The sequence below is a fragment of the Babylonia areolata genome, chromosome 18 (genome assembly GCF_041734735.1).
Source record: "Babylonia areolata isolate BAREFJ2019XMU chromosome 18, ASM4173473v1, whole genome shotgun sequence".
NCBI classification, from domain to species: Eukaryota; Metazoa; Mollusca; class Gastropoda; order Neogastropoda; family Buccinidae; genus Babylonia; species Babylonia areolata.
Genome location: NC_134893.1, coordinates 2,373,455 through 2,394,625, shown reverse-complemented (window position 1 = coordinate 2,394,625; position 21,171 = coordinate 2,373,455). Strand labels below are relative to the sequence as shown.

The window sequence follows — 21,171 nt, the reverse complement described above, 5'->3', positions numbered from 1 at the left end:
TGGAACACATGTTCACATATCATTTACCATTTATTTCCAAACACTGACAAAGTTCACTTGTTCAGACTCATGCATTCACTCCAATTAACCAAGATTTTTTTACAGCATAATTTGTCTATATGTTCACATTCATAATAAAAATAATCATTTCCTGACAAAGTGAAAATAAAACCTACAGGACAATTTCTCTCAATGTACACCAATTGATAATCTCGCCACCTAACCTTCACAGCCACACACTGGGACATTACTTCACATCCCAATCTTGCAGCAAATCACAGTATGACATATCTCATCTGGTCACAAACTGGCCATCTCTGGGCTGAATGCAGTTACAAAGAAACCCAAGTGGAAAAACGACAAATTAATCAATGTAGCTTGCGCCAAATAGAAGCAATACATTTTTATTTCCAAACCCATCAATAACACATGATTAATATCTTCCTGTGGATCATGTTTTCTGACTGCGAAACAGCAGAAAAATACCCCTCCCACAAAAAACCATCCCAGAGACTTCCCAGCCAACTGTCAAGCCAGGTGTGAATGAGGAAATGGTCCTGGCAGAGGATATGGCCTGACATCAACAATGCTGCATTGAAGGATGGCTATATGACCAGCATCAACAGTGTACAGGGCATCAACAACCAGACAAACTTCTATCACCGGGAATCCTCTTCACAGGGCTGGGATGTTTGTTGGCTGTCAGACTGTCTGACAGGCACAACAGCTACTTGGTTAAAACATGGGACTTGAAATGTGAGCATCCTGGGTTCCAATCCCAAACACAGTGCAGATGTGTTTAGGGTGCACATTTTTCACTTCTCCAGGTCACCAATGTACAGACCTGCTAGTGCTTGAATCTCCTACGCGTGTATGCACATGCAAAAGATAAAATGCACATTTAAGATCCAGTAACCTACCAGTGTTCGGTCAGTTATGGAAACAAGAACATACCCAGCATACACATTCCCACAGAGTACAGCTGCCTACAGCGCATGGTTGGGTAAAAAAAAAAGATCACGCATCCAAAAGCCCACTCGCATGAGAGAACACGGGATTTGCAGCCAACAAACTCAGAAAAATATGACTACTTTGTCCCACCTGCCATAATGTGCAGCTGAAATGCGAGCTCTCGAGTATGACTCAATGATTTTTTATTTTTACAAGATGGCGAGGTCTGGCCGTGTACGGGGGAATCAAAATGAGTGGTGTGGGAGTAATGCCACCGAAACGGTGCAGATGATGGGGCAGCAGCAAAAAAAAAAAAAGATGGCGTGTGTTACAGTTCCACCTGGCTGGTCTGGTCTGAAGATGGGCAGACATGCTGCATCTTTTTTTCAGGAGTCAAAGTCATCCCCCATGTCCAAAGTGTATGACACAAGTTTCAGCTTGCACTGTCCCTGTGGCGTCACAATATACTTCTGGAACGTCCCATCCAGACTGATTGCTGCACAAGGTGAACACACACACATCACATCACCAACAGCTCCATACCACCAATATACAAGTTGGTGAACACACACATCACATCACCAACAGCTCCATACCACCAATATACAAGTTACCAACACACACACATCACATCACCAACAGCTCCATTCCACCAATATACAAGTTGGTGAACACACACATCACATCACCAACAGCTCCATACCACCAATATACAAGTTGGTGAACACACACACATCACATCACCAACAGCTCCATACCACCAACATGCAAGTTACCAACACACACATCACATCACCAACAGCTCCATACCACCAATATGCAAGTTCTATGAAAACAACAAATATGTACCTAATATGGCTACAGTCCCAAAGAATGGAATCAACTGAAGCTTCTTGCTAAGGAAATAATATTTTAAACTTGAAATAACAGACAGATAGAAACAGGACTAAATTCAAGAATAATTATATGTTATTGACTGATTTTTCTGCATCGTTTTTCTTCACTCTGAACCCAGTTACCAAGTCATGCCACAACCATCTTACACAAAATACCAGAAGAAAATACTCAGCAGAGGTTGCTCATCTTATGCGTATCTCCAAGAGTGATTTGAGGTAACTTAACACAATGTCATAAGGTAAAAATTTGATTGTCTCCCCCTAACCCTCAACTGTAACTATCATGGTATTGTGAAAAGTCTGATCTGTATCATTTGACGTAACCATCCAATTTCAGTTAAGCTGTATCTCACACCAATCATCACAAAATCAATAACCATTTGCCAAATGGCTGCCTGCTATTTAACACCAAATAACTTTTGATAATCTTCCACTCTTAATTACACACAAAATGTAATTTTTTTTTCTTACCAGCATTCACTGACTGCTAAGCACTGACTACTTATTCATCACTTACCAACGATGACCTGCTTGCCCAGATATGCCAGTATGCTTGGGCATTCTTCTGGAATTGCAAACTGGGCTAGGCTCTTTTGGCCCTCAAAGGGTTTGCCCAGGTTGGACGGCAACAAGTTTCCCACCTGGCTCAGCCTGCAATACAATCACACAAACTTTAACATGTTTTCCAAGATCTCTGTCATTTACAACAGCAGTTCAAAGCAAGAAGATTATTTCCAGATTCACCAGCCATTGATAATAAAACTTTCATCTGCAGAATCCACAATTTTATAAGTGAACTAAAGATGTGGGATATTACATCTGAATGTAAGACTTTCGTCTTGTATCATGTGATGAAGGTGTTGCATGGTAGATGTTGAATAAATTGTATGATTCGATTTTTTGTTGAGGGCTGACTTTCCTCCAAGACCTCTCACCTTTCTGCTTGGGTTGTAGGAGTCTGGCCAAAGTGTGGATGTTTTTTCTATAGAAATCCTGTGCAATGTCTTTCACTGCTGGTAGGGTGAGTATACTGATGAATGTGATGACATGTACACTGAAGATATGTGGCGAATGGTTATTTTCAGTTATATGGAGTTTCATTTGGATGGATGAAAGGCATGTGACTGAAAGGCTTGTGGAAACAGATGAAAACCTTCAGAATTTTTTTGTTAAGATCATCAGTCTTCCTAACACTGGAACAGGAAGGGATAGCCTACCCAGTTCAGGTCATCACACTGGAACAGGATGGGACAGCCTACCTAATATCAACCTTCACTCCAGTTCAGGTCATCACACTGGAACAGGATGGGATAGCCTACCCAGTATCAACCTTCACTCCAGTTCAGATCATAACACTGGAACAGGATGGGACAGCCTACCCAGTATCAACCTTCACTCCAGTTCAGGTCATCACACTGGAAGTGGCAATGTGAATATTCCAGGACTCAAACACCTGTCTTCTTGTCCACCCCCTAACTGAATTGAGGGCATCCTTGATTAAACCCAGTAACTTTACCTTACAGGCATGTGGCTTTACATCATAAACCCTCATCTTTCACCTGCTTGGTACAGAACAGCAAATTTAAGCGAGTGCTGCTGAATCAGCACTGTCCATGGAAAACTTGAACCATTTAACAAATGCAGTCAATAATGAGTGAAAAGGTTTAACATAATGCAGTCTGAAATGGAGAAAGAAGATTGATAATAATAAATATTGAGGCAGACAATTAGAATCACTGATGTGTGTACACATAGAAGTAGGATCACTCACATGTATGTTTTGTTCAGACTGGGATCTTGCACGGCAAAAATGTGTACTGTTCCCTTATCACTGCAGACGCTCAGGAAATGATCACAGGGTGAAAAAGATATACTGTAACAAGGAATGGATTAAACTGTACATTAGACATAAGCAAAGCATTTTATCATCAAATAACACAAAAATGAAAAAGCACATAATTCTGTACTTGTTATCAAAGTAATTAAGTCTGGCAAAGATTTTTTTGTGGGGGTGGGGGTGGAGGGGGGCGCGGGGGAGGAGTACCTGAAAGACCACAATTAAAATGTTACTATTGTTTACTGACCTGTACATAACAAATGGCCATCACAAACTACAGCAGTATAGTTGATGTGATCACTGTGTTGGTGAGTGTTACAAATCAACAGAGCCAAGGATGGATACCAATTGATGGGTGTTACAAATCAACAGAGCCAAGGACGGATACCAGTTGATGAGTGTTACAAATCAACAGAGCCAAGGACGGATACCAGTTGATGAGTGTTACAAATCAACAGAGCCAAGGACGGATACCAATTGATGTAATTGATGTGTGTTACAAATCAACAGAGCCAAGGACGGATACCAACTGATGGATGTTACAAATCAACAGAGCCAAGGACGGATACCAATTGATGAGTGTTACAAATCAACAGAGCCAAGGACGGATACCAATTGATGTAATTGATGTGTGTTACAAATCAACAGAGCCAAGGACGGATACCAATTGATGAGTGTTACAAATCAACAGAGCCAAGGACGGATACCAATTGATGAGTGTTACAAATCAACAGAGCCAAGGACGGATACCAATTGATGAGTGTTACAAATCAACAGAGCCAAGGACGGATACCAATTGATGAGTGTTACAAATCAACAGAGCCAAGGACGGATACCAATTGATGGATGTTACAAATCAACAGAGCCAAGGACGGATACCAATTGATGTAATTGATGTGTGTTACAAATCAACAGAGCCAAGGACGGATACCAACTGATGGATGTTACAAATCAACAGAGCCAAGGACGGATACCAATTGATGAGTGTTACAAATCAACAGAGCCAAGGACGGATACCAATTGATGAGTGTTACAAATCAACAGAGCCAAGGACGGATACCAACTGATGGATGTTACAAATCAACAGAGCCAAGGACGGATACCAGTTGATGTAATTGATGGATGTTACAAATCAACAGAGCCAAGGACGGATACCAATTGATGTAATTGATGTGTGTTACAAATCAACAGAGCCAAGGACGGATACCAATTGATGTAATTGATGTGTGTTACAAATCAACAGAGCCAAGGACGGATACCAATGGCTGTCAGCCATCCTGAATGCAAAACTCAACTCTCATGACAGAAAATCTGAGCTATGATCAAATGTTTCAAGAGGTGTTAATGATGTTAGTTCCATTCAGCTGGAGCAAATAAAATCAAAAAGGAAAAAAAAAATCAACAAACCAGTACTGATACAAAGTATATGCCTTACAAGGATATAATTATTTTAAAAAAAAAAAAAAAAAAAAAAAAAAAATTCAACTGAATGATTTGTATGCCAACACCCAGACAGTTATCTCATAATTCAAGAAAAGGAGGAATAATAAGGTACTCTTATGCTATCAATAACTACCCCAGAATAATTCACTTTGATGAAGCAAGTCCCAATTTTTTATGGTTCTGATAGCTGCAGTTGAAGACTGGTTCATAAGTCATTCATGACTCAAAGGGCTTTAACAAATTTCACAAAGGATTCTCATTCTCAGAAGCCTTTAAAGTCTGTGAACACAGGCCACATACCACGAACATAACCACAGCACTGTTCAGAATACTCATATTTCACAGTGAAGCAATTTGCTTGCATGACATAACACACAAATGAAGCCTGAAAAAGAAATTGACAAAAAGATTATATTTTTTTAATAGTATAATGAAAATACAGAAACATTTTTGTCAATGAATCTATTTATCTTCACAGCCAGACCATAAACAGAAACACTGTCAATGAATCTATGTATTTTCGCAGCCAGACTGGAGAGAAAAGCATGCAAATCACAGCCATCCTACCTGTGGACTATGGCAGAATCACAACCATCCTACCTGTAGACATCACAGAATCACAACCATCCTACCTGTAGACTATGGCAGAATCACAGCCCCGTCTCAGTTCCAACTCCTTCTTTTTCGTTGCCACACTAAATACACGCAGCAAAGTGCCCTATGAAAAGAAGAAAAGACAACATCAAGGAAAGTGCATACACATTGTTCAGGTCTCCTCCCACCTTGAGCATTCTTTACAACAAACAAAAAACCTCAATGCTCAAATGGTGACAGAAAGAAAAGAAATGATTTTTTTCTTCTGATCAACATATCTATCAGTAGCCACAGAATAAATACAAAGACAAGATGACAACAGTTTTGTTTGAGGTGTTGAAAAGCACTTATTTCTAAGTATTTTACATTTTGTTTACCTTAACTTCAAAATGTCATAACTTCTACAGAATCTACAGAACATCATTACTGCACTGCTGACAGTTCATAATTTTGAATTTCATGGAACAGACTCAGTATACGTTAAGATGTCTTCAGACTATGACCAGTTAAAAAATAAAAATAAACATAATCCCACCCCACCCCTCATCCATTGTTGTGTGAAAGATTTTTTTTCCTTATAATACTGGTTTGTGAAGATTTCATGGTGATAAGAGTCTTCCAATATTTGTTTTCCTAAGTAAGTAAGTATCCCAACACACACCTTCCGGGAAGCTGTGGCAATAGTCTCCCCACAATTGCTGATGGCCAAGCAGGCAATCTCCCCTTCATGGGCATTGATGACAATGGGGGATGTGGTTATCCCTTCTTTCAGCTGCTTCAAGTCCTGACATATTATGAAAATAATTCTATATGTACCATTTTCTAAATAAAATACAAACAATTCTTTCATATATATGACACATTCGGTTAACAGACATGTCAGTCTAGTTCCAATGACTTCAACAAAGAAAACTCAAATCCTAAAGTGACAATGTAATCAAGTACCACTCTACCCACCAGAACAGATGATGAAATCTCCAGTCACTAAAGGTTTAGAAGGCCATTTCAAGCAGAAATGAAAACCTATTTTCAAGGCACAGTCAGCCACAGATGGTGCTGAGAGAGAGTTCAGGTGGGTAGGGCACTGCTTCCACCCCTTTACATCCCCATCCATCAGTGTAGGGCACTGCTTCCACCCCTTTACATCCCCATCCATCAGTGTAGGGCACTGCTTCCACCCCTTTACATCCCCATCCATCAGTGTAGGGCACTGCTTCTACCCCTTTACATCCCCATCCATCAGTGTAGGGCACTGCTTCCACCCCTTTACATGTAGGGCACTGCTTCCACCCCTTTACATCCCCATCCATCAGTGTAGAGCACTGCTTCCACCCCTTTACATCCCCATCCATCAGGGTAGAGCACTGCTTCCACCCCTTTACATCCCCATCCATCAGTGTAGAGCACTGCTTCCACCCCTTTACATCCCCATCCATCAGTGTAGGGCACTGCTTCCACCACTTTACATCCCCATCCATCAGTGTAGGGCACTGCTTCCACCCCTTTACATCCCCATCCATCAGTGTAGGGCACTGCTTCCACCCCTTTACATCCCCATCCATCAGTGTAGGGCACTGCTTCCACCACTTTACATCCCCATCCATCAGTGTAGGGCACTGCTTCCACCCCTTTACATCCCCATCCATCAGTGTAGGGCACTGCTTCCACCCCTTTACATCCCCATCCATCAGTGTAGAGCACTGCTTCCACCCCTTTACATCCCCATCCATCAGTGTAGGGCACTGCTTCCACCCCTTTACATCCCCATCCATCAGTGTAGGGCACTGCTTCCACCCCTTTACATCCCCATCCATCAGTGTAGGGCACTGCTTCCACCCCTTTACATCCCCATCCATCAGTGTAGAGCACTGCTTCCACCACTTTACATCCCATCCATCAGTGTAGAGCACTGCTTCCACCCCTTTACATCCCCATCCATCAGTGTAGGGCACTGCTTCCACCACTTTACATCCCCATCCATCAGTGTAGAGCACTGCTTCCACCACTTTACATGTAGGGCACTGCTTCCACCCCTTTACATCCCCATCCATCAGTGTAGGGCACTGCTTCCACCCCTTTACATCCCCATCCATCAGTGTAAATAATCATAATAGAGCTGAACTTTTTGTGTTAATCAATGATTTTGGTCTACCAGACCCTAACCCCATTTCATGAAAATCACTTATCAGTACTAAGTAATCAATAAGAGGATACTGTTTCTGACAGAACAGGTTTGTTGAATCAGTGTATATGTCTTACAACCTGCTGTCAATATCATTTAATACTAAGGTATAACAAACAAATCTGTCCATTCCACAACCACAAACAGTTAACAGACAGCAACAAAATACAAACATACTAGGGAGGTAGTCCTGGAACATGTGGACCTGCCCACTCTCAATCATAATCATGTGTAATTCAGAACACACAAAAAAGAAAAGAAGAAAGGAATTTTATAACTAAAAAGCGCGATGCATTGAATCATGACAGATGAATATCAAATTGAAACAAGATTTGAAAATGCTGGGGTGAGGTGGACATAGGGGAAGGAGAGGGAGAGAAGTGGACCCATTAACACCTGGTGGATGATTCACAAAAACTGTTTGTCACAACCATGATCAGGAGAGGCTGGACTTACTTGACACTGTGCTTGCTCACTAACACTAAAGTAACATGACCTCAGACTATAGCAGGCCCTCAGAAAGTATCACTGCTTCATTTGTATATAAGATAAATGCTTGATTAAAAACAACAACAATCGTAAACCAAAGTGTGCTGATTCAAATTCAACAGAGTAAAACATATCTCTGCACATCCACAGACTGCAAATGTGATGATAGGAAACGACTGCATGTACCCAAACGACTAAAAGCAGATGTCTTTCTTTTTTGGGGGGTGGGGGTGGGAGGGTACCTGGAAAAATTGAACAGCTGATCAACAGGTGAAGACAGGGGCAACAGTAATGTGTTCAAAAATACCTAGTCAGAGGCAATATTAAGAACAAAAAATTAAACATCCATAGCATTCAAAACATAAAGCCATGATTTAAAAATCATACTTTTAGATTTTCTGACCCACTTACACCAATGTTTGACTCATGTCTTCATGAAAAAAATCCACTGAAGTTCAGGGATGTTCCAAGACACTGAAAACAACAATATGCTCACTAAACCCATAAAAAAGAATTGATCAAACCGAGCTTTGAATGCTACACTGTTCATACAGGGGTCATTTACTTTCTGAAGCCACACACACTTACCACAACTTGAACATGGCCTCTGCTTGGAGCTGGGAACACCATCATTCCATTGCTGGACACTTCACACAATCCTGAGCACACACAACACTTGTGTATTGCACTGTACTGTATTGTACTGCACTGCATTACTCTGTAATCACAACGGGTTTGTCTGATACTGTGTGAAACTCGTGCTGCTCTAAAAAGCGCATCACCACAGCACCGCGCCATCCATATTTGTGCTATTTTCTGCCTGCTAGTGTATTTGTTTTTATCATCTACCTAATTTTGCCACAGACAACCCTTTTATTGCCATGGGTTCTTTAATAAAAAAAAAAAAAAGAAGATTTTTACATGTGCTAAGTGCATGCTACTTATGGGACCTCAGTTTATTGTCCAATCACTTGATTTCAAGAGGAGTTGAGAAAATACTGCCGAGCATGAGATTCGAGATTCTCTCACTTCCTAGGCAAATGTTTCAGCTTCACACAACCCTGAGCACACACAACACTGTCAATGCAAATTTTTTTCCCACAAAACTTCTGATCACCACTCAGTAAGAAATGAACAGAATTTCTAGGAGTCTACCAATCATTTTAATGTATAGTATTTTTTTTATGCCATTTCCATTCAATTAACAGGTATGCTACAACCAAAGTGAAAATCCTGAAACTTGAATGACTGACTGATTGAAACCATTTATTGTCAGATTAACTTTTTGTGGTACTGACATTTTAGTAACCATTTGAATAAATATTAACTGAGCAACACAAAGAAAATCAAATTTGAAAACACCAATGACATGAATTAAACAAACATATTTAACAAATCAATTTACCAACTTTCAATAATATCAGTATCTCAAAAAATGTTTTTACACACACATACTCACAGACGTGCATCCCCCACCCCCCTAGCCCCTACATCCATCCATACACACAGACGCCCATTCAGATTCCCCCACCTCATCCCCCTATCCCAAGTACACTTGTATAGTCACATTTTGGTTTCATTCCACTGCTCCAAAGATGTGTTCACAACCAAGTGCACAAGTTCTCTCCCTCTCTCTCACACACACATACACACACACTCACACGGTCTCTCTTTTTTTCTTTAAGTCGGCCAAAGTGCTAATATCTTCACCGTTGGAAAATAAAGATTCATTCATTCATTCATTCATTCACCTACACTCCCACCCACACCCACACATTTTCACTAATAAAATAAAAATAAAATAAAACCTTTTTCCCTTATCTATTCTCAACAGACAACATGTACTGTGTAGATAATCTGCATATGGCTGGGCAAAGGACTTGACAGTGCTGTGTAATGTCAACAATATGCACATATGCGTGTGCGTGTGTGTGTGTGTGTGTGTGTGTTCCCATCTGATGACCCAAGCATGAGAGAGATGGAGCAGAGAGGCGGCTAGTGCCAAGATGGGATTTTTGGCAATTCTGTGAATGATGAAGACAGGAGAGAAGTCAATATGAGTCAAGAGGTGAGGATATCTTTCAGATCCTTTCACTTTCAGTCTCAAATTTCGTTATAACAGAAGTGAATGCTCTCCAAACGCTTCTCAGAGAAACCGACCTGGAAGCCAGACGAAAGACAATCTTATTCATTGAATACCCTGGAAGCCAGATAGAAGACAACATTATTCATTGAATCCCATTTATATGCTCATGAAACAACGTGAGCTTCATGGATCCAGATGAAAGAGTCTCTAAGAGTCAACACAAATCAGTGTGTGGCTTAGTACCTGCTGTTAATACATGTATTGAATGCTAACAAATGTACAACACATTACATTCAACAGCACTAACACTTTCCTTGTTTATGAACTTCAAATTACCAAGCTCTCCAAAGCTCTACTTACCACTGTGATTGTATCCTGTTTTTATGTCTGTAAGTTTCCTCAATGTAGGCGACTCGGATGTTGGCATCTGAAAAATGTATATTTTCTCCGGCAGGACAGCAATCAGCCTGTCAGTAAACAAACACACTAAAGTAAGAAAAAGGAATGGAAGCAGAACAGAATAAAAGAAATGAAGAAGGGTTATACATCCAAATGGACAGCAATAGGACAAAAAGTACTAACATTAATTTTGTCCTCTTGACTCCCAGACAAAAACCACGGGATATTGAAAAAAAAAATCAGTCAACACATTTTTCCAGGTCTAGTCTAAAGTTGTTAATCAGCTATTGTAGAAACGAAAAGGACATTTTCTATCTAAAATTACGTTTAAGTAACATACTTACCGTCATTCCTGTCCTGTGCAAACTACTACTGCCCTCTTTTTAAACAGTATTATCACTCAATATAGTATGTTTCAATTAAAAACACGTCTGTACTTAGAAAACACTTCACTGGATGTAAATGAAAATGAAGTCCAGAAAATTTACTCTTGCATCTCTTATCCTCAGAAACTTTTTGTGTTTACGTTTACTTTGGGCAGTTTGCGAAATGGTTCAAAGCACAGCCAAATCAACCCAAGAGGAAAAGAAGCAGACGCTTTCCCATCCAGCACATGTGTACATGTTCACAGACCTTACATCTTGGGTATTCAAAACTTATCTTATAATCGGTTTTTACTCGTCTTCCCACATTATGCATTTCCTTAACATCTGAGGGTTTTTTGGTTAGTTAGTTTCCTTCATTTATTCCGTTTGTTATTTTTGTTTTTCTTCAACACTTTCACTGCCAAGTGTCTGGTGAAAAACCCTCCCCAGCACCAAATAAAGTTTCTGGTGAAAAACCCTCCCCAGCACCAAATAATTCAGACACCATGCTCTCTGTCATAGGCTTCGCTTCATGTCAAAACTACACAGTGAACGTGTTCACTTCAGACTTGGCCAGGGTGCACAGGTTAGCCATTGTTCTTTCAGCAGGACAGTGGCTGCAGCTGTCAAGCTTTGTTACAACGAGAGAAATGGTCTTATCAACATGACCCCTTAATGTCCACAAAAGCTGCCTATGGCTGTGCACTAGTCAACTAAAGTTGGCCATGGTGGTGAAAGAGTTAATCACTTCCTTTATCTTAATGAATTGCTGGATCTAAACAGTTTAAAGTATTTTGTAATTAAATGCAGTCGGCATAAAGTAAGCTTTGATATGTTTTAGAAGCCTTTTGTCTGCCACCTTGGAAAAGTATTGTGTCAAATCAGAACATAAATAAGAACAAACTCACACCATGTTCATAAAGATCTTCACATAAAATAAAATGTATATATACCTGTCTTTAGTGAACCGGACTGCCAATACACAGCGGTCAAATGTGATCTCCGCCAGAACCTTTTTCGTTTTCATGTTCATCAGCACAACTGGAGACACACACATTATCTAGTTTGTCAGTTACACACCATGACCCAGTTTGTCAGTTACACACCTTGACCCAGTTTGTCAGTTACACACCAAGACCCAGTTTGTCAGTTACACACCTTGACCCAGTTTGTCAGTTACACACCATGACCCAGTTTGTCAGTTACACACCTTGACCCAGTTTGTCAGTTACACACCATGACCCAGTTTGTCAGTTACACACCATGACCCAGTTTGTCAGTTACACACCTTGACCCAGTTTGTCAGTTACACACCATGACCCAGTTTGTCAGTTACACACCATGACCCAGTTTGTCAGTTACACACCATGACCCAGTTTGTCAGTTCACATGCCTTGTATTTTACTCTTCTTTTAACATATGCGCTTCATATTCACCTTATACAGCTTATCAGAAATTTACAATATAAAGATATGGACAGGTATACCCTCCAATACTAATCTCACAGTCCTTGTGGGTCAATACAACAGCAACTTATTTAGAGCATCACCATTAGTGAGCTCTTTAATTTTTTGAATGATATAGAAATTGTAAAATATGTCTGTACTAAATGTAATACAAAGTAATACAACATTGATAGAAAAAAAAGATGACCTAGAATGCCTATGATTAATGATAAATTACTTTACTGTGAGTTGTTAAAAAACAACAACAACTAAATAAAAGCAGGAATTGATACAAACATACACCAGAAAAAAACAACAACCTTGTAATATAGTAAAGCAAACAATAGTGAGACATTTAATGTGAAATGTTTTATTCAAGAACCACATCCTTTATAATTAAGGAGGAATCCCTTCCAACAAGACACACATTGAAGACACACATATACCTGCACACAAACTCACACTAGTGCATGGACAAAGTTGTTGCATTACTGAAGGAAGTAAGTTCCTTTCTGCCTACTATGCCATCAGCCAAGCAGGACAGCAACAAAGATCTGCCACTCTTGTCTGTTCGGGGCCAGTCTCTGAATGGTACCAAAGGTGTGCTTCAGGGGCTGGAGTTCTCCTTCCACCCTTCTGCTGCAGGTGTTCTTTGGCTTTCCTCTCTTGCATCTACCTTTCGGTGTCCACTGAAGGGCTCTCCATAAGTCACCTTGCTCTCTCTCCATGAAATGCCCAATCCCTTTCCACTGCCTTCTCATCATGATGGTCTCCATGTTCTTGTGATTGCACTGGTTGAGTAGTTATTGATTGGAGATGGTACTGGGCCAGAAAATTCACAGTATTCTTCACAGGTTTTTCATTTCGAAGGCTGACAACTTCATTAGATCACTCTCAGTTATCGTCCAGCATTCGGAGCTATTGAGCAATGTGGAAAAAACTCAACTCTGGTACATTCTCAGACTGGTGTTGGTGCTGCACTGGAGGGATCTCCACATGTTTTCAGCATTCTGAAAGTGATTCTGGCCTTGCTGAGACAGCTCTTGGTGTCACTGCCTGCTCCCTCATCGTGTTTGACAGTGCCTTCCAGGTACAAATTCTTCAGTTGTGGGAAGGTCTGTTCCTCTTCCTCAGATTGGTGAGGGGTTTAGAATGTTCAGTATCATCAACTGCTGTTTTCTTCTTTCTGATCTTCAGGCCTATTTGCAGTGCAAAGTTGCTGTGACAGGTTGTCTTCTCTTGTATGTAATGATGTGTGCGGGAGACCAGTGCCAGGTCATCTGCAAGGTCTGTATCTTCCACCAGCACTGAGAGGAGAGTCCATCTAATACTTCTTGCTTGATCTTTGCTTGTTCTTTATACATCAACCAGTCAATGGCCATGTTGAAGAGTAGTGCTGACATTACACCCTGTCATCACTTTGCAGAAAGTAAGACAGCCTAATTCCTATATGACACATTATATGAACGTAAAGCACAGAGATCAATCATCATTATATGAAACTGAATGCTTACCTGTCTTCTCATCAAACTTCTGAGCGAAGCCTCCACCAACTAAAGCAACTACATTGCTTTCAAAAAACATTTCAGCCACTTTGCAGCTTCCCACTTCACTCTTCTCTGCACACAAAAATCACAGCTCATGTTGACACTTGAGGGCACTACCTATCAATCGATGTATCATTTGATCATTTGGTGTATCATGTCAAATACATGAAGGTACATAACCATCAATCCAAACATTATGTCAAGTCACATACCATCTTTTTAATCAACAGAAGCCCTCTCTCATTTAAACTTGATACTCATGCAGAATTTCACATCAAATTTCTATTTCTGTTTATACATGGGAGGACTTGATAGTAGATAACCAGAAACTGCAACTTAGGTGACCCCCCTCCCCCACCCCCTTCAACACCTGGACGACATGATCATTTCTTGCTTGGTGCAATCAAATACTGCATGTATCTGCCCCTGGGAGGAATTACAAAGGAGCTGGGCACCTTTTAGAGCTATTCAAACTTTGGCTGGTCTCTGTTATTTTCATTTTGTTTCCATCTCATTATCACTTCCATTAACAATGTCTTTTTACTTTTAGTTTTACTCTTTGGTTTCAGATGGCTGAAAAGCGTCTGAGCTGGAGTTGACATCTGATGAAAATCAGTGGAGGAGACTGTGGGAGATTAGTTTGTTTCAAAATTGGTTCTTGGTTCTTGGTTACTGAACCACCTGGTTTTAATGCCATGAATACATCAGTAACAAGAATTTCTTCTCCCCCCCCCCCCCCTTTTTTTTTTTTTCAAACTGCACCCAAGAAAAATTGTGTTGTACAATCTAAATAAACCTGCAAATGTTCTGGAAAATGCTCACATGATTTTCACGATCCAAATCCTGAGATGGATTTTTGAAAACAGGATTTTTGGAATATCCCAAGACACATGCTGTATGTTTTTGTTTGTTTTTCTTCTTTGTATTTCAACTTTTCTTTTAAATAAGGGATAGTGTTGCTCAGACATGATTTTCATGATCCAGCAATGATCTGAGATGGATTTTTGAAAACAGGATCTGGAATATCCCAAGACACATGCTGTTATGTTGTTTTATTTTCTTCTTCCGCTTTTTAAATAAATAAAAAAAATTTAAAAATAAAAAAATTAAAAAAAGGAATAAGGTTGTGCTTTATGCAGTGTAACATCCTATGGGCAGACATTATTGTAAACCTCGATTCTGACAGGCACAATGATGAAACAATGCATCTTAATGGCGATGAATATGATAGATAACATACCAAAAAATAATAATGTACCAGAAAAAAATTCCATAAATGTTACAGTCTATTTTAAAACCAATTAAAATGTTACCTCTCAGTGCCCTTTGCTTTGTTCATAAAAAGACAGCCTGCTCGATGCAGTTCAACTGGCAAAATCATTCAAGTTTACATTAGTTTACATAAACTAAAATTCAAAAAGGGTAAGATCCAAATAAAGTTAAGGTCACAAACACACACACACATATATAAATAACAACAAAACAAAAAAACTAGGGAGACTCACTCAAGTCCATCCTTACTGCCAGAGGCTCCATGCTGAACACCTTTACTCCTCTCTCTGTTGCAATGGCGAAGCCAGCTGTTTGAACACACACACACACACACATTATTTTCCAATATCAAAGTAATGAGGATGAAAGCAAAGTCTACTTTCAACTTCTTAACAAGTAAAAATGAAATAATGTATTATTGAAATTTACATTAATTTTTTTTTAAAGATAAAATTATAAAGACTAGTATAGCAGTACTGGTTTGAACTTAAGTTTATATCAATTCATTTGTCAGTGCTGAAGTGCGTTTGACGTGTGTATGTGACTGTGTGTGATGACTGATGTGGTGTGGTGTGTGTGCATGAGAAAGAGTGTGTGTGTGTGTGTGTGTGTGTGTGTGTGTGTGCAATGCAGTCTTTGTGGAGCGTGCATGTGCAGGTACACATGTGCATGACTGGTGTACACTATGTAAAAACAGTGTATTTTATCAAATATGAATAACCAACATGCAGGAGATGTGGAGAAGCTTCTTACAGAAAGAGAAATTCTACAATATACTGAAAGACAGTAGTGGGATCACAAAGATACCTGGTGTTTATAAAATACAAACTTCATCCTCAGAATCAATTTCAAAATGACCTACTCAGTACTTATCAAGCCAATCACAAACTTGTTTTATGTCAACTCTTTTGTTGCCATGGGTGACTTTAGTCGACCAGGCAGTTCACTGTCAAAGGCGATCATAGTCAACATGGAGGTGTCTTCTTCAACGGACCATTTTTCACATTGTAACAAAGCTTGACAGCTGCAACCAACTTTTCAGAGCAGTAGGAATTTGCCAAGCGTCCCCCCTTGACCAAGCCTGAATTTGAAGTGAGCAAGCCCACTGTCTGGCTTTGACATGAACTGAATCATATGGCTGAGATAATGAGAACATCATGTCTGTAGTATTTGGTACTGTGGAGTGTTTTTCACACAGAACTTTGACTGCAGAATGGTTAAAAAAAAATGTCTCTGCTCAGCAGCTATCTAGTATAAAGTAGGCCCTATAGTATATTGTATATTAGTTTTTATTGCCAATGACCTTGCTATCCCACACCCTTTTCTTTCCCCTGTCCAACAATGAACATATATCATAAATCTCAGGTCACCGTACATCTTCCTTGTCTTGTTTGAACCCCTCCCCCCACGTCCAACGAACCCATCTTCTTCAGCCAACTCATACCCAGCTTCAGCTCTTCTGGTCCCCTCTCCAACCCACTTCACTTACTGAGCAAGGTTCAAAACTGACAAGAGATTGTTGAAAACAAACTGAACCTGGGTCAAAGGGACAGTAATTCAGGTGCCGGCTTATATGTTATGCCCCTTGAATTAATCATTATATGCTAATCAATAGTGATGAACAAATAGTCAGAAAGATTGTTAGGGTAAGTCTTTTTTTTATATAACATTATTTTACTTTTTAAAGAAAACTTTTTTTTTTAACGAGAGTATAGGAGAGTATACTTGTCCATATCTTTATATTGTTTTGTAACAATGTAACTTTGCAAGTACATGGTTTATACATAAACTGACATGGTAAATGTCTTCATGACAGAATGCCTAACTCAGTGGATTCCTTAGCTATCCAACTGTCTGTAACAGTTTAGTCAAGAAATAGAACAACAAAATTTATGGTATACAATCAACCCAGAAACTGCACTGCACATTACAAAAACAGATTGAAAAAAGTGATATCATAATTTATTAAACTCTTACTGCACAGCTGGTTGCACCTCACGGAGTGCACACCGTTGATGGCCTTGGGAGTGGCCATCTGTTTTCTGAAAAAAAAAAAAACCCACCAACATACTGATTACATCAACCACTAACAAGTGAATACTGTCACACACATATAAATATAATAAAATGGTAACTCATCTGAATATGCTATAAAATATTATTGGTAACAAAGAGCTTAAGAATACAGACAATGTGAATCACTGATATATGCACTTTATGTGATGAGCAAAAAGATTCAATACTAAATTATCTAGGGAGTTGTAAGGTCTCAACAATCTTGATGCTTGGATACTTTAATGTCAATGGCCAGGAGGTCCTTGTGACATGGTTGAATGCATCAACATACTTTCAATTTATAATATAACAAACCATTGTAATAAATGAATAAAACAGTGAAAGCAAATAATGAAACAAAACAAACTTCCTCCTTTGAAGAATACTTGATAGTATCAACAAGCCACCCAACATATAATAAATAACTCTGTTCATTCATTTATCAATGCACCATGTGGCATATTCCAACACTGGCTACAGAAGAAAACTGTTAAACCTATCTGATCATGTAGTTGTACTTTCTGCCTAATCTTCATAGCTTCTGTTATAAATTTTGCAAATGAGATTACCATCTTGTGATCTTCTAATGTTAACATACTGAAGATATCCTGTCTTTTTGTAAATTCTTTTTCAAAAACCACACATTCACTTCTGAAATCATCAAATGAACTTCATCATCAATTTTGAGTGATTCAGAGAAAATCACACAAGAAAAATGATTAAATTGATCACCTTCTTTTATAACTGCAAATCAAGTACAGCCCAAGATAACAACAACAACAAAAAAAAACAACTCTGATTCAGTAATTGTTCAGTAACTAGTACATTTTTCTCTTCACACCTTTTGTGTCAGTTTTCATAAATTCACCCATTTGATAATAATGAATCACAAAGATATTCTGTAGAGTAATTTAGTTAATAAAGTGTAATTTTGTTAACTAAGCATATTTCTCCATTATAAACTGTGTAAATTCAAGCATTAAAACCATTCCAATTCATACTTACATCTCTGAGGCTACAAAAACACTTATTCTTTTGAATATTTTCTTCTCAAGCTTTTAAGTTTTAACATGTTTTATGGTTTCAGATTTACAATGAAATTTCACTAAAGTGATCACATTTTTTGTTGATCAGGTATCTATACCATTCTCTGCTGTTTCAAAAAATTAGACATCGGTTACTATGTCTAGTATTGAACTTGAAGTGGTTCATATGTTACCAAATTGAGCCACTGTGGCTCAAAGTTCAAAATGTTTCTTAAAAGAGAGAACGCAATTTCTGCTCTCCAAATTTATTATTAATGATTTAGTTCATACTTTTATGACTGTCCAAGGTGACACAATTCTACTTAGAATGAACAAATATTTCTGACTTACACAAGACATAACTGCACAGTCAAAAAGATTCTAGGTAATATGATGTACAATATTTTCTACAGTTTAGCTGTATACATACATTGTATGGAAAATGTATGCATAGAAATATTTGAATCAATGGGCAGCCCTGTGTTCATGGTATAATTTTCTCTCCCTCTCACTGTCTTAAGTGTTCAGTAAATTATTTTGAACTTTAAATTTGGTAGAGTTTTGGAGTACATAGGAAATTTTCTTCCTAAAATTAGGTCTAAGTAACATACTTACAGTGACCCACTAGTGCAGGCTTCATTTTCTACTTTGAACTGTTCCTCTTTTTGTTCTCATCAACTACCCCAACATTTCCCAGTCTTCTTCCTGGGACTTTCTTTTCTACAGCCTCACCTGCTGAAGGGCCATGGTCAGATTCCTGATCTTTGTCATGACCAATGAAGTGGTTTATGATGCATAATATTCAATACAAATTTGGCACTATGTGGTCTTGATGGCTTTTGCTTATATCCTTTAATTAAGTCAAAGGTTGTTTCTTCTCTCTCTCTTTTCTTTTTTTAAAAGAGAATTTTGAGATTTAACCTGTTAATGCAGTGGAGATGTCTGCTTTCACCTTTGTCACCGGGATTCCTTGAATCCTTTCTGTCACTTTATCCGCCATGACTGTCCTCTTCGACAAACAGAAATTTCTACGCTGCTTTACATCAATGGTTCTCCCTCTCAATAAACAATGGAATACTATTCTTAATGTTTATAACACTTATGATGAATTTAAAACTTCTGAACACCATGCGTCTGGTGACCAATTTTTAATTCACCGTTTTGAATTTTCCGTCACACCTACGGAAATAGTTAAACCCAGAATTTCTTAAGTGAAAAAGCTATGTTCTTGGAACTTTTCTTGCATTTTCATGAGATATATTACCGTAGCTGGACCTATGGGCGAAATCAGAAAAGTTCTAGGCTAATACAAACCGTTTTGTCGATCTTTCGAGTCTGCAGCAGCTGACTTTGTTTTGTCAACAACTGCAGTGGAATCAAACGGTGGATCGGAAACCACACGCTGTTATAGTCAGCCCCAAAATAGACATTACATAATATTTGGTAGCCAAGTCCACAGTTGCAAGAAAGGACAAAATCATTTATACATTCATAATAATTATCATAAATATCTTGGCTTCGGTGCACATACCCACCCCCTCTCTCCCAGTGATGAACACACACACACACACACACACACACATTATTGGAACTTGAAGAGTAGGATAGTACAACCCTCAGTCATATAACAGCAAATTCATCAATGATAAACTAAACATTTCAAAATTTTGTGTGTTTCCCATAGGCAATCATAGCCTACTTGCACTAAGACATTTCAAAGATTATCTTGGAGGGCATAACGTACGGTAGCTCTGCAAATATTAGACCATTGTACACAAATCTTGAATCTTCTGTCACTAGTGATCCGTCTGAAACATGACAGCTATTGTTCCGTTCCAGATATATGAACCTGGTGAAAACTGTTGATTTACACAATCTGCTGAAACGATATTCTGCATTGTGTGTGTGAGGACACGCTCTTGCGCAAAGACGTAGTACTCTTTACCGTTGTTACCATTGCAAAGGAAGTTCAACGTCAGGCACCTGTACAACTCTCACAGCTGTATTCTTACGTTCAGGTGCCTATTACGTTGGAATGCTCTTTGTCTTCCTGTGCTGGTGGGGAGTAGGAATATTTTGGAAGTAGACTTTTAAATTTCTTGTACAATTGTAAATGTGTCCGGCAAGACAGTTCATGTCGAACAACAAAACACGTACAAATAGCGAGGGGGAAAAACAAAACAAAACAAAAAACAAATAACGCGTCATTCACACGCACACGGGACAGCGGGATGTGACGCGGCTCTCCCCTCGGGGCAAAAGATGTTTTTCCGAAACGCTTTTTCAAAATCCATTCTAGTTTTATAGTTTTATACCCAGATCATTTCTGTCCTTAAATGACTACTCAATCTTAACCTACAATTTTTTAATTAACTAAACTGATCATCTTTCAGTCTTCTTCATCAGTAGTTGAGAGCCCACAATCATATAAATTGATTATTCTGGCACCTAAAACTGGGCCGGGGGTCGCTACTACTATTTTTGTAGTTGGTGTTCCTTGATTGTGTGAAGAAGAGGTAGAGGTGAAGGTGGCATCATTCCACTGCTGTTCATATCAGGTGAATTGGGGAGTGAGTATCAGTATC

At 39.0% G+C, this 21,171-nt stretch overlaps 1 protein-coding gene across 1 annotated transcript; it reads right to left on the bottom strand.

Moving 5' to 3' along the window:
- Positions 1–17: 17 nt before the first annotated feature.
- Positions 18–19,980, bottom strand: LOC143292357 (WD repeat domain phosphoinositide-interacting protein 4-like). Its single transcript, XM_076602552.1, has 12 exons — positions 19,901–19,980; positions 17,484–17,548; positions 15,740–15,814; positions 14,202–14,306; positions 12,196–12,283; positions 10,839–10,945; positions 8,981–9,051; positions 6,383–6,505; positions 5,760–5,845; positions 3,619–3,720; positions 2,365–2,498; positions 18–1,447 (listed from the first exon to the last, which is right to left on the bottom strand). The coding sequence occupies exons 2-12, from the start codon at positions 17,539–17,541 to the stop codon at positions 1,338–1,340; spliced, it is 1,059 nt and encodes a 352-aa protein (XP_076458667.1). The 5' UTR covers positions 17,542–17,548; positions 19,901–19,980; the 3' UTR covers positions 18–1,337.
- Positions 19,981–21,171: the final 1,191 nt, after the last annotated feature.

Coding starts and splice junctions, on each gene's coding strand:
- LOC143292357 (XM_076602552.1), bottom strand. CDS start 17,541: ATGGCCACTCCCAAGGCCATCAACGGTGTGCACTCCGTGAGGTGCAAC. Junction 12,284..14,201: donor GAAGTTTGATGAGAAGACAG/GTAAGCATTCAG, acceptor GTGTGTCTCCAG/TTGTGCTGATGAACATGAAA. Junction 3,721..5,759: donor GATTCTGCCATAGTCTACAG/GTAGGATGGTTG, acceptor TCCTTGTTACAG/TATATCTTTTTCACCCTGTG.